General features: G+C 48.0%; 1 protein-coding gene across 2 annotated transcripts in view; it reads right to left on the bottom strand.

Moving 5' to 3' along the window:
- Positions 1 to 3,871: 3,871 nt before the first annotated feature.
- Dglucy (D-glutamate cyclase) overlaps positions 3,872 to 12,247 on the bottom strand; it is an 81,039-nt gene continuing 72,663 nt past the window's right edge. Inside the window, exons 12-13 of one of the 2 annotated variants that reach the window (XM_028777295.1) lie at positions 10,199 to 10,350; positions 3,872 to 5,218 (exon numbers count right to left, since the gene is read on the bottom strand). In XM_028777295.1, the coding sequence (XP_028633128.1) occupies positions 5,069 to 5,218; positions 10,199 to 10,350 (302 nt within the window). In that variant the 3' untranslated portion in view covers positions 3,872 to 5,068. Of the gene's footprint in view, positions 5,219 to 10,198; positions 10,351 to 12,247 lie in introns of those variants that run through there. The other variant, XM_028777296.1, reaches the window with a different exon arrangement.

Genomic DNA, 12,247 nt, shown 5'->3' with positions numbered 1-12,247 from the left:
TGTTGACAACTGCTGTCTGTGGAGGCACCCTCTCAACAGTGGCAGACTCTGTGTTTATCACTAAGGATCGCCCACATCCTATTGAAGCATAAATTTGATTTTGATCACTTAATCCCTCTGTGGATCAGGCTCCCAGAGTTTTGGAGTGTTATAGAAGGATGGCTCTTTCTTCCAAACAGACTAAGCAAGAATATTATTAAGGATTAATCCTGCTTTCTCTCCTAAGAGAAGGACTGGGAGCAAAAGCCCATCTGGTTTGGACTGGAAGTGACAGAAGCCATTAAAATTCCTTTCTTACTCCCCAGTGTTGCTTAGTAAGACAAGGACTCATCTTCCTGTTTACACACACTGGTTGGCCCGAAAAGAGTAGGAGAAAGCTTCAGCACAGAATACATCTCCATCTGTTGCTTTCCACTGGCTCAGGTTCTAGAGAAAGCCAGAATCTGACACAGTGGCTTTATGCATCTGGAGATGGAGTCTCCATTCCTGGAATTCATCTGGTCTCTGTGTCCAGGGCTCTGGGGGAAATGAGGAGATCTCAGTTTCATTCTCTTTCAGTTAGCAACTATCCTAGGAATTCCACTCTATGAGATATTGGCTATCTGTGATGGAGCATACCAGAGAGGTCACAATACCCAAATTCCTCACTGCAAAGTACCTCTTCTGGGTCCCTCAGTCCAGCCTCTCCATAGACACCAGTAGTGGCAGCTAAGTCACTGCTATGCAGACAAGCCATTCCAGGGCAATCTTAAATGCTAAGGACCTCAGTGAAGAATCACTTTATCTGCCAACTCTGATGTGACATAACCTTCTGGGGACTGTTGTTTGAAGACACTTCTCAATGATAATTCTTCCAACTCAGATTAGGCAAAGTTAGATTCAATTAGAGCAACAGGCAACTCACATCACAATGTCGTCAAGCCCTGGGGTCAATCCCTAGCCCCAAATAATAATGAAAATGACAAACATAAGTGGCCGGTACAAGTTTATTTTATGTTTATAAGATGACTAATAAAAGAGGTCTAAGATGGCAGCTTAATTGGGAAAATGCTTTCCGCATAAGCATGGAAATTGTGTTCAATGTCTAGAGCACACATTAGAGAGAGAGAGAGAGAGAGAGAGAAGAAGGAGGAGGAGGAGGAGGAGGAGGAGGAGGAGGAGGAGGAGGAGGAGGAGGAGGGAGGGAGGGAGGCAGGAAGGCAGGCAGGCAGGCAGGCAGGCAACACTTGGGAGGCAAAGGCAGATGGATCTTCGTGAGTTTGAGGCCGACCTGGTCTACATAGTAATTCTAGGACAGTCAGAGCCACATAATGAGATCCAAAATACATATACATAGTGAGTCTCAAAGTAACAACAAACTAAAAAGCCCACAAAACCAAACAACAACAACAAACCAGCCAGGCTCTGATGCTTACACCTTTACTGCCAGGTATGGAGATGTGGAGACAGATCCCAGGGGCTTGCCAGCCAGCCAGTCTAGCTGAATCAGTGAGCTCCAGGTCCAGAGAAAGACCCTTGCCCAAAAAAGGAAGTAGAAAACCATTAGGGAAGGCATCCAACGACAGCTTCTGCTCTCCACAGTGGTGTGTTCGTGCCCACACTCATACATGCACACATACACACACATACACACACACTATTTTCTTAAAGTCCAGTGAGCAGCTGCTTTCTGGAAAGTGATTTTCCCAAGTGATGACAGCGATTCAAAATCCTACCATGGGCCGGGCGGTGGTGGCGCACGCCTTTAATCCCAGCACTCGGGAGGCAGAGGCAGGCGGATTTCTGAGTTCGAGGCCAGCCTGGTCTACAGAGTGAGTTCCAGGACAGCCCGGGCTATACAGAGAAACCCTGTCTCGAAAAACAAAAAAAAAAAAAAAAAAAAAAACAAAACAAAATCCTACCATGAACCAATTCTGTTCCTGTAAAGAACGGTAGAGATGTGCCACTGTCTCCTGCCCGAAGAGTTAATTCAGCTGCAAAATTCAGGAAGATGGGACCTCTCTTAGGAAGATGTGCCCATCTCAACCCACGCTAAAAAGGTAACCGCAATAACTATCCATTTACTAAAATACTGTACTTTATCCTTCCTGTAATTCCTGTCTCCTAGCACAGTCTGTAAGAGCAGCCCTGGGGCTCAACTGGCTCTGCCCATCCTTCTGTGTCCTGTCTCAGAAAGAGACAACTGTCCCGGTTTCTTTTTTTTCTGTCTCTTTCTTGCAGATGTTGACCAGGACCTAAGCATCCCTCTCCTGGTACTTCAGGCTTCCCCCTTATTCGTTCTCCCCTTGTCTTGTCCATTTTCCCCTCTGGGCACCTGCTGAGATTTACGGATGTCCCGCCCTGGAGTTTCCTTTTAAGCTCCTGTACAATCATACTCAAGTCATTCCATTTGAGTTCATTCTTAAAGTACTTTATCAACAAGACTGAGAACCCTAAGAAGGAACTCCAATTTCCCTGACATCATCTGGTCATCATAAAGGGATACCCCAGAATTTTTCAGTAGTTCCATAATAGCAGGATTCCCCCTGCCCATCTACACAGGTAGGAGAAGTGTAAAGAAATGCCACATGCAATTATGGCCAAGGGTGGAAGTGTTTGACAGCCTCATTACTCATATCCCATTAACCTGATCCTGGTCATATGAGCCCCAGCTACAAGGGAGTCTGGGAAATGTAGTTTTTCTAGGTGATAAGCCAAGGAGAGGTGAAATTGGTGAACATTTGGCCAATAGTTCAAATCACCTCTACTTTAGGTCTTAAGCTGTCATCTGATCCCAACAAAATCTACTTCTTCAAATGTGATGCCTGGGCCAGATGTCATCCTCCCTGATGTCATCTACCTTGCCCCAAGGACCATATTCCTCTGCTTCTACACTTCTGGGAGGCACGTCCCATCAGGGATGTAGAGAATGTACAGTTTGCTAATAAGCCACACATTCTCCATCCAGCATACAGAGCAATGAACTTCAAGAAGAGGCCAGCAGAAGCCATGCACACTGGGCAGGAAGTAGCAGATACAATGGGCTGGGCTAACTTGGGGTTGGCAGGCAATGGGAGGCAAGAGGTGACCTCAGAGGAATGCCTTTCCTAGCTGAGCAACAGAATGTCAGCTGTGGTCAGGACAGCCAGGGATAGGGAGCTGGCACACTTGTGTAGAGCAGGCTACCTCAATAAGCCGGGTCACCAGCTTGCTTGTGAACACCAACTGTATGCCCTATGTACTATTTCCTAGGATTCCTCTCCACAACACCCTGAAAAGCCCACAGATTCCATTTACCCAGCAATGGCTGGAACCAGGCTCTCTCTCACCCTGGGTGACATCACAGTTCCCCTGCAGGCCATTTCTTGTTCTTGTCACTGATTTCTGGAGGTGGTAGCCATCACAGACATGAACACAACCATTTCTCCTGAGGACAGACGAGGCTAGAACAAGGTTTGAGTGGGAATCACATCGTGGAATGGAAAAGTTTTAGAACCAGGTCCCAGAAAGCGGAGCACCAACAGCCCCTGGTATGGATACCGAGAAGGGGTTCCCCCAACTCCTTTGTACCTCAGCCTCAGCATAAGCACTGAGTCTGCATACACCCATAGCAGACAGCATTTGTACTGTTTCCCAGGATGTACTGTGTCCCGCTCAGAACCTGCCTTCTCTGAACTTAACTGGGTCCTAGCCTTTTTCTTAAGTAGCGCAGCCATCTCTCCAGCCATTTCTTCCCACGGCAAGCATAACTTGTAACCCCGTTACTCCTCAGCTTGCTCAGCGCAGGAGTGGAATTCTGAATTCTGCTATTACTATGCCAAAAGGCAAATCTATGAATATCTCCCTCGAAACATGAATCATAAGATTGTTGGAAGCTTTTCCACAACGTTGATAGTATCGTAGTCATCCTTTTTTTTTTTAATTGTCAGGGTATCCTCTTTACCAGAGTCCCCTACCCCCTCAGTGTGGAATTAACAAAAATGATAACTCAGAGAGACCTGGGGAGTGAGGCTGCAGAGCCAAGATGTGTTTGCCGAGGTGTGAGGTCTCGGGCGGAAGACTAGCCTTCATTTTGAGTGTCTTCCACAGCACAGGCACGGATCCTGCAAGTGTGAACCCTGCAGGCGTGAATCCTGGCCAGAAGAGCAAACAGAGAACAGACGCTAGAAGTTCATCTAAAGACTTTTCTCTTTACACTTAGGCTTTATTGGAGTGTAAAATCTATGCCATGTGTTCCTTCCTCACAATGAAGGCCCCTTAAAGAACCACACCAGACACGTGTAAAGACATGAAACAATACTACATAGGCTCAGATCCCACACGAGATGCCATCATGATGTCGGGACTAAACGTGTAACGGGGCCTGGCCAGTGGCTCAGTTTCTGATTTTGTTGAGAAATGTAGGTTTGGAGGTTGCGAAAGATCAGGGTGAGCTTGTCTGCCTGAGCCCTGGGGAGGTCTGACTCACCTTTGGGCTCTACTAGAAAGTATGGCTTCCTTCCCCCACAAAGAGGACAAAGAATCCGGCTAGATGTATGAATAGGCAGGCAGGAAGTTTGTGTAAGAAATGTTGAGGTGAATGGGGGTGAGGGACCGGAGGATGTGATGTCTGGAGGGATCTTGTGGGCGATCCCTTCAAACAGTAAATGTATGACTATTAGGAAAAAAAAACATTGCATAGATGTAACAGTTTTGCTGGTGGTGGTGAGTACGAACCCCAGTGTTTTAACCCAACATTCTGTGTGTGAGCTCTCTATCCTTTCTCAATTAGCCAAGGTCATGGTGATGCCTTTTTTTTTCTTTTTTTCTCTTTTTTGAGACAGGCCTGGCTGTCCTGGAACTCACAGAGATCCCCCTGCCTCTGCCCCTGCCTCCCAAGTGCTGGGATTAAAGGTGTGCACCACTACTGCCCTACAGTTAACTGTTACAGGATTATCTCTTAAGTGAGAGGCAGAAAGAGTGTCATAGCAGAGCACAGGGTGGCCTGAAGAAGCCAGGAGGAAGGATAGGTAGAACGATGCCTCTGGAACTCCTGCCTAGACAAAGGCTGGCATCGGGCAGGGACTCTGAATACAAACAGCACAGCTGGTCACATGTGGCCTGTGGTGACATCCACTAGCTTCTGGACCATCTCAGCATGAACATCATGGAAGGGCAGCCCATCAACTTCCATGCCCACGACACCTGAGACTCCACTCCGGACTTGGTTCTGGACCAGGATGCCCAACATTTTTTCTTCCTGGGAGGAAAAACAGAGATGAGGAAGAGACAGAAGATGAGCAGGGAGAGAGAGAAAGAAATGCATAAATGTCTGGGTATAAAAGAAGCTTTGGGTTTGAGATCTGTTTCTGTCTTCTCTCTCTGTCTCTATCTCTCTCCTTCCTTCCTTCCTTCCTTCCTTCCTTCCTTCCTTCCTTCCTTCCTCCCTCCCTCCCTCCCTCCCTCTCTCCCTCCCTTTCTTCCTTCCTTCTTTTCTCCCTCCTCCTTTTTAAAACAGGACCTCTGTAGCCCTGCTTGTCCTAGAGCTCACTCTGTAGACCAGGCTGGCCTCGTGCTCTTAGAGATCTGCCTGCCTCTGCCTGTCAAGTGCTGTGCCTCTTTTTAACAAGTAAAATTTGAGATAAATATTAACTCACTGGAAAGCTCCTTATGAAAATCAAAATCAAGAGCTGAATGTGATGTTCACACCTGTTATCTCTACTTGAGGGACTGAGACAGGAGGATTACAGTCAGTTTGAGACCAGCCTGGGTTATATAATGCGCTCCAGGACTGCCTGGAAGTGAGTGAGAAGGCTTAACCTCTCTATGTCTTGGAAATCTCATCTGACAGCTGGGGTCGTTGCTGACCCTGGTGACAGTATTGCTTTCAGAAGCTGTGGTGGGGACTAAATGAGACACAGGAAGTAAAGCATCCAGCATGGCCCTTGGCACACAGTAGGAATGACGCTGGTTGTCAACATAAAGCCCAGAGCATGCTCTCTTTAACTCACTTGCTGGGTGAGGTTGAGGGGCTGGTCCTGTCTCAAACAAAAGCCAAGCATTTAAACAGATTAGCTGTTTCTTTGGGCACTTACATTCCAGTGACCATATTTAAGGCCTGATAGAGACCTGTATGGTCCTAATGCATACCAGAGATGTAATCCTCCCACTCACCCAGCCCCCAGCCATGCCATGGATGAGCTCCCATGATTCTGATTGTGGCAGAAGGCCCCTCCTGAGATCCCACTGTTAGCCTCTTGAGGGGTGGATGCTAGTTTGACTTTTATTGCTGTGATAAACACCATGACTAAAAGCAATGTGACAGGAAAAAGGTTTGCTTCAGCTTACAACTCTCAGGTCACTCCATCACTGAAGGAAGTCTTGGGGCAGGAACTCAAGGCAGAGGCCATGGCCAGTGAGAGGCTAGCCATCTTCAACCTAGGAAGAGTGTGTCCACCAAGGCACTGACTCTGCCTTCAGCATTGGATTTCCCTGCTTCTAGAACTGGGAGAACTAAGAAGGAACTGTTTGGGCCTCCCAGTCTGTGGTATTTTATTATAGCAGCCTACACTGACTAAGATACAGGGCAACTATCAGAGACATTAAAGGTGAGGAACAAGCCAAGCAAAGGGCCCTGAGGACACCCACCCAGAGCATCACATGACTGTGATGAGGAGCTGGGGACCTGGTTCAGGTAGTAAAGTGCTTGCCACATGGTTATGAAACCCTAATCCTCAGCACTCACGGAAAAGCTGGGAAGGCAGAGACAGGAGGCAGCCCTGGGGTTTGCTGGCTAGCCATTGTAGCCTAAATGGTGAGCACCAGACTTTCTGAGAAACCCTGTCTCAGAAAATAAGAGGGAGGAGATTGAGGAAGACATTTGACGTCAGCCTCTTGTTTCTACATATATGTGAATACACAAGCAAGTGCACCACAGACATGTACACACATGAATATGTACACACACGCACACACACATGCACTGGGGAAGTGTTGACAAATGTTGTCGGGAAACTTTCTCTTGGCCCTGGGGCGGCCTCTCTGTTCTGCCCCTGGGTGAAAGCAGATGTTACCCTGTGACAGGGAAGGGGTAGAAGTACATTTCCACACACATCTTTGTCCAGAGCCCCTGGCAGGGGCTCCTCAGCCCAGACAGGCATCTCTCACCCCTTGTTTGGGCTGGAATCTCCTGCTCCTCCACTACGCATGTGCTCTCTTTACAAGGCAATGCTTCTGGTACCACAGGGCCTGTCCTTACTCTTCTCATCCTTCAGGGACATGGAGGGAGCTGTGGAGTCCTCAGGGTGAGTGTGATCAGCTAACAGGTCAGGAACTGGCTGGCTGGCGTTCCAGCCTCTAAGACCCAGAGGGACCAACTGGGCCAATTGCCACTCCCAGTGAATTTCCAGGAAGGACCATAGCATCTTCTGCAAGACCACTTGAAGGGGCAGCTCCTCCAGGGGCTGGAGCAGAGCTAAGGGCTGCAGTCCTGTCCAGGCTGCTGTAGACAGTGAGGCAGGAGAGCAGGAGGACTGAAGTGAGGTGTGCTGGGCAGGCCTTGAGGATGGGGAAAGAGGCCCCAGGGTCACTTCTGAGCTTAGAGGCACGGTGTGTGGTGACCTGCTAATAATTCACTCTGGAACATGGTGGGCTGATGTCTATGAAAAAGGATTTTTTAAAAAAGCAAATTAGCTTAAAAATAAAAAGTAAGGTTGGAAACTGAGAGTAGCTATAGGTCTAGGTAGTCTGGAGGTGGAAGTTGAGGCAAAGATTGCTTGATCCAGGATTTTAGCCCAAACTGAGGGGTGGGGCTGGGGGTGATGGTGAGAAGTTCCATCTGGGCTCCCGTGTCACTGTGTTCCCTGCCCAGGCTCCTTCCCCAGGGGCCCCGTCTGACTGCTCATTGTTTCCCAGAACCTGCCTGGGTCTGGCCCCCAGGAGGGGCTCAGCAAATGTGGTTCTGCTTTAAAAACATGCCTTTCCATTTCCTCCTTGAGAAGAGGGCATTGTTAATACACGTCTGAAAGGCTGGGTAGCTATGCCAAGAGGAGAATTTTTCCATCCCTGGAGGCTGAGTGTGAGGCTGTGGGGGCTGGCTGGGTGGGTTCACACTTTGTGTTTGTGTGAATCAGGAGTCATGGGGGAGGCTGCCCCCCCCCAATGTTTTCCAGTTCAAATGCAGGAAGCATAAAGAAAGAACAGTTAGCCCTCTGGGTCAGCCAGGGAAGACTAGACCGTTCCCCCCATGAAAATGTCATTTGGGTCTCACACACCCCTCTCCCCCAGGTACCAGCATTCTCAAGGGCTGAGAGACTTCTGGGCCATCTGAGAAAAGTCCCAAGTCTAAATCAGAGAGACTCCAACTCCTGTTTTAGCTCTGTCTCTTATTGGTCTTGGCAAGACTACCACCTAGAGCCCACCAGCTCCCTCCACTATGGAAAAAATAATATCAAGCCAGAGAGGTTCCAAATTCACCAGGAAGGAGGCCAGAGGGACTGCACAAAACAAGATGAAGAAAAAGAAAAAGCAGCTATAAGGCCCTCTAAATATGGGAGATTGTCTGGAATGGGGGGGTCAGGGGCGGTTGGCTGGCTGGGAGACATCACAATTTGTCTGACCCATATTAAACTGCTACACAGCCCTAGAAGCTGACCCAGTCAGTAACCAGCAGGTCTCCAGGTGTCTACACCTCAGAGAAATGGTCTGGAATTGCACTTGTTGGGACAGCCTTAGGCCTCTCAAGTCAGGAGGCAGGAAGACAGGCTTAGTAGCACTGTGAGTTTAACATGCAACTTCCAGTGTGTTCTCTTTTCTTCATGCTTGTGATTGAAGACAGGAGCCCTCAGCTGCTGGCTCCAGCCACCATGCCTGTAGCTTGCCACCATGTTCCCCAGGCATGATGGCTCCTATCTCTCTGGAACTGTTAGCTAAGGCAAATGTCTTCCTCTGTAAGTTACCTGGTCATGGTTTGTTTTGTTTGTTTGTTTGTTTGTTTGTTGTTGTTGTTTTAATCACAGCAACAGAAGAGTAACTAATGCACTCACTGGGGCTCTGGACCTACATGCTGTGCTTCAGAATCTCCATGGGGACCCAACAAGAAGCTAATACTTCACCCATGTCCCATAAGTCTGGCCCACCAGCTGCTTCTCAGAGTAAGGCATGTCCCACCCCTTCAAGAAGCACCCACGGGGGAGAGGTTTGGGGTTGGAATCAGTGTTGGTGAACAGGATGGATCCAGGAGAGAGCCCATCCAGCCATCCCTATACTGCTGAGGCTTGGCACTGAGCTCAGGGCCGGCTGCTCCTTGTGCTTCCCCCTGACATAGCCAACCAAGTTCACTTAAGTTAGACATTCAAGGTCTGCTGCCTGTCCTCTGTTCTAGATGTGTTTAGAACTTCATGCCAGGTTTTAGTTGTTGACTCTGAGGCACATAGAGAAGCCTATGGTAGGCACCTTGCTCAGAAACACACATACACACATGCACGCACACATGCACGCACACATGCACACACGCACACATGCATGCACACACACACGTGCACACACACATACATACTCAGGCATGCACACATATATATGAATGACTTTGAATGCTGTTTTGGGGTTCCTGGGGCCTCTCCTGTGGATCTCAGGCTCAGAAGTCCTCCCCCTGACATCCATCACACCCGTGCCTACAACCTTCCAGCTAGGAGCAGTCTTATCGAGCTGGGGTCAAACTGAGCCTTTGTTCATGTTCTTCCCACCTGGAATTCATTGTCTCACCTCCTCCAAATCTGGTAGATTCCTTCTAGTCTACACTCACAGAGCTCTTTTCCCATCTGATCTGCCCCCACACCTTCAGCATGTGTGACACCCAAGGTGCTCTAGTACCCTGGCAGCAAGGACTCCCACCCCCACTCCTGACCACAACCTGGAGGAAGGTTTTCATGAGTCAGGTATTTCTTACAACAGTGCTGACTGTACTCACTTTACAAAAACTCAGTCTCTGAGAGGGAAAAGCAATTTGCTGAAAGTCAAACTAGAAAGGATCTCTGCAAACAGGTCTTACATAGGACCAGAAGTAGATCAAAGGGTTGTCTGAATCAGTGGCTCAGCCTGGCTCAGCAGGGAGACATTCCCTCAAGGCTAGCTTTGCATAGCACTGTGGTTGATGTGGCAGGGCTTAGACTACTCAGGCCTGATCAGTTCTCATCCAACAAGGAAGTTGTATCATGGCCAGCGGCTTGCTGGAGTGTATTACCTTAGTGACAGATGGCAGGGCCTGAATCCATCTCTCTTCCCCAGCTCCCCTGGAAGGTCCGGTTGCCTTCCTCAGGTAACGGTCATGGACTTGACATGAGTTCAGAATGTATAGTGCACAGGCTAGGGCATAGCCTCCCCAGTTAGAAACACCTAGAATGCAAAAGGAACAAAGTTCCAGCATAGAATTGTGAAGATCCTGGGGTTTACTGGTCTGCCTGCAAGCAACCGATGCCACCTCAGTGCACTGGCACAAACAGGATTACCTCAGAACTTGTTGCAAGTTCTTGGGTCTCAGCCCAGACCTCCTGAATCAGAATTTCTGCAAGATTTCTGGGGTGCAGGTGAATTTTAGGGTGCCCTATAGGTATGCTTGATTCAAGCTAACATTTGAAAGGTATTGCATGAAGCTATACCCTGTTAGTGACTGTTAGAGGAAAAGATACAGCCACCATAGAAAGCTATTCCAGAATTCCCACCATTAAAGCACTGCCCAAGGGCCAATCGCAATCCCTTGGCTACACTTTATCCTGTTCCCTGGGGCATAGAGCAGATAGTCTGTCAAGTGAGGATTGTCACTTCTCTGTCCTAACTCACCATCAGACCTCCTTCCTTAGTCTGTCTGTCAGGCCCCAGGCTCATTCCCCACAGGAGTCTATTTTATCTATTCTCTGACACCTGCTTGAGTTCTCAGCCCTGCCAGAGACTGATGGGGGCTGTTAAGTTCTACGCTCTGCATCATCATTAAGGAAGAGAGGGGATAAGATAGCTCGGTGGGTAAAAACTCTGGCTGCCAAGCTTGGTGACCCAACACTCAAGGGAAACAAGGGAAAAGAGAGTCTTGTTTTGGTTGAATACTTGAGTCTGCCATCCTGCTGCAAATGTCTTGTGTGACTTAGGTCCTAGAGTCCTTAAAGCACACCTATGAGGAATAGTATCTTTGTGCCCGTGTGAGTAACTTAGAAACAGACATGGAAGGGTAAAGGGCACACAGCGAGTACGTTGTAGACATATGATGTCACTCAAGCTATCCCCCTCAGAGCTCAGGTTCCTTTTCTTTTAAAAAATAATTTTTAAAAATATGTAACTGTTAAAATCTACATGACACGAATATAGGAAAACAAAAAACAAACAAACAAACAAACAAAAAAACCCCACCAATGGTTCCTTCCCTGTTCTCACACCAGCAACAGAGAGGGTGATGTGACCACCGAGGGTGTGGATCTCTCTCTCTCTGCCAGGAGTCTAACGGTTTTGTAGCAGTAGATACCTAACCCGAGTGTGATCCAATCCAGTTCAGTTCTGATGCTATGCACTTCAACCATGTCAGAGTCCACAGCCTGGACTGAGGTCTCGGGCTCCAAGACTGCCTCCTCCTCTTCTGATTCCAGTGTCGAGCCCCAGGTTGCTCATCATAGCCTCTGACTGACTGGCTATATATGAGGGTTCTTGAAAGCTCTTATTGGATTTAATTAACTTGCTTCAACAGCCACAGGGGAAGGCTGTTTTATTACAGAGGATGTTATGAAAGATCCAGATGAAAAGATATATTGTTAAAGTGCACAGAAAGAGGCCCGGTGCTCGTTCTGGTTGCTCTGTCCTCCAGGAACATCATGTGTCTGGCTACGTGGGAGCTCTCTGAACTGTTTTGGGCTTTAGTGGAGAACTATGACAGGGTAGGAGCCCAGCAAAACCAGCTTTTTGGGGGCTCTTCTTGGCCTCTCTGTGAAACATCCTTCTTACTGGGTGGGGGACAGGACTCTCCGGACCTGGATGGTCTTATGATCTAGCAGACAGATTGGAGAATTTCTTTCTAGCTGCCTAAACATGGGAGTAAATTCTCACTCTGGAGAGGAGAAATTCTAGTTTCTATGATCTGCCTTGGAGAGGGAGTTATCTAAACCTAGACCTACATGTGAAAACAAAGAAATTATCCATCTATCCATCTATCTATCTATCTATCCATCCATCCATCCATCCATCCATCCATCCATCCATCCATCTATCTATCTATCTATCTATCTATCTATCTATCTATCTATCTATCTAT

This window comes from Grammomys surdaster, unplaced genomic scaffold (assembly GCF_004785775.1).
Source record: "Grammomys surdaster isolate TR1022 unplaced genomic scaffold, NIH_TR_1.0 279, whole genome shotgun sequence".
Lineage (NCBI taxonomy): Eukaryota > Metazoa > Chordata > Mammalia > Rodentia > Muridae > Grammomys > Grammomys surdaster.
The sequence above is the reverse complement of the archived record's forward strand: the minus strand, read 5'-3'. Positions and strand labels throughout refer to the sequence as shown.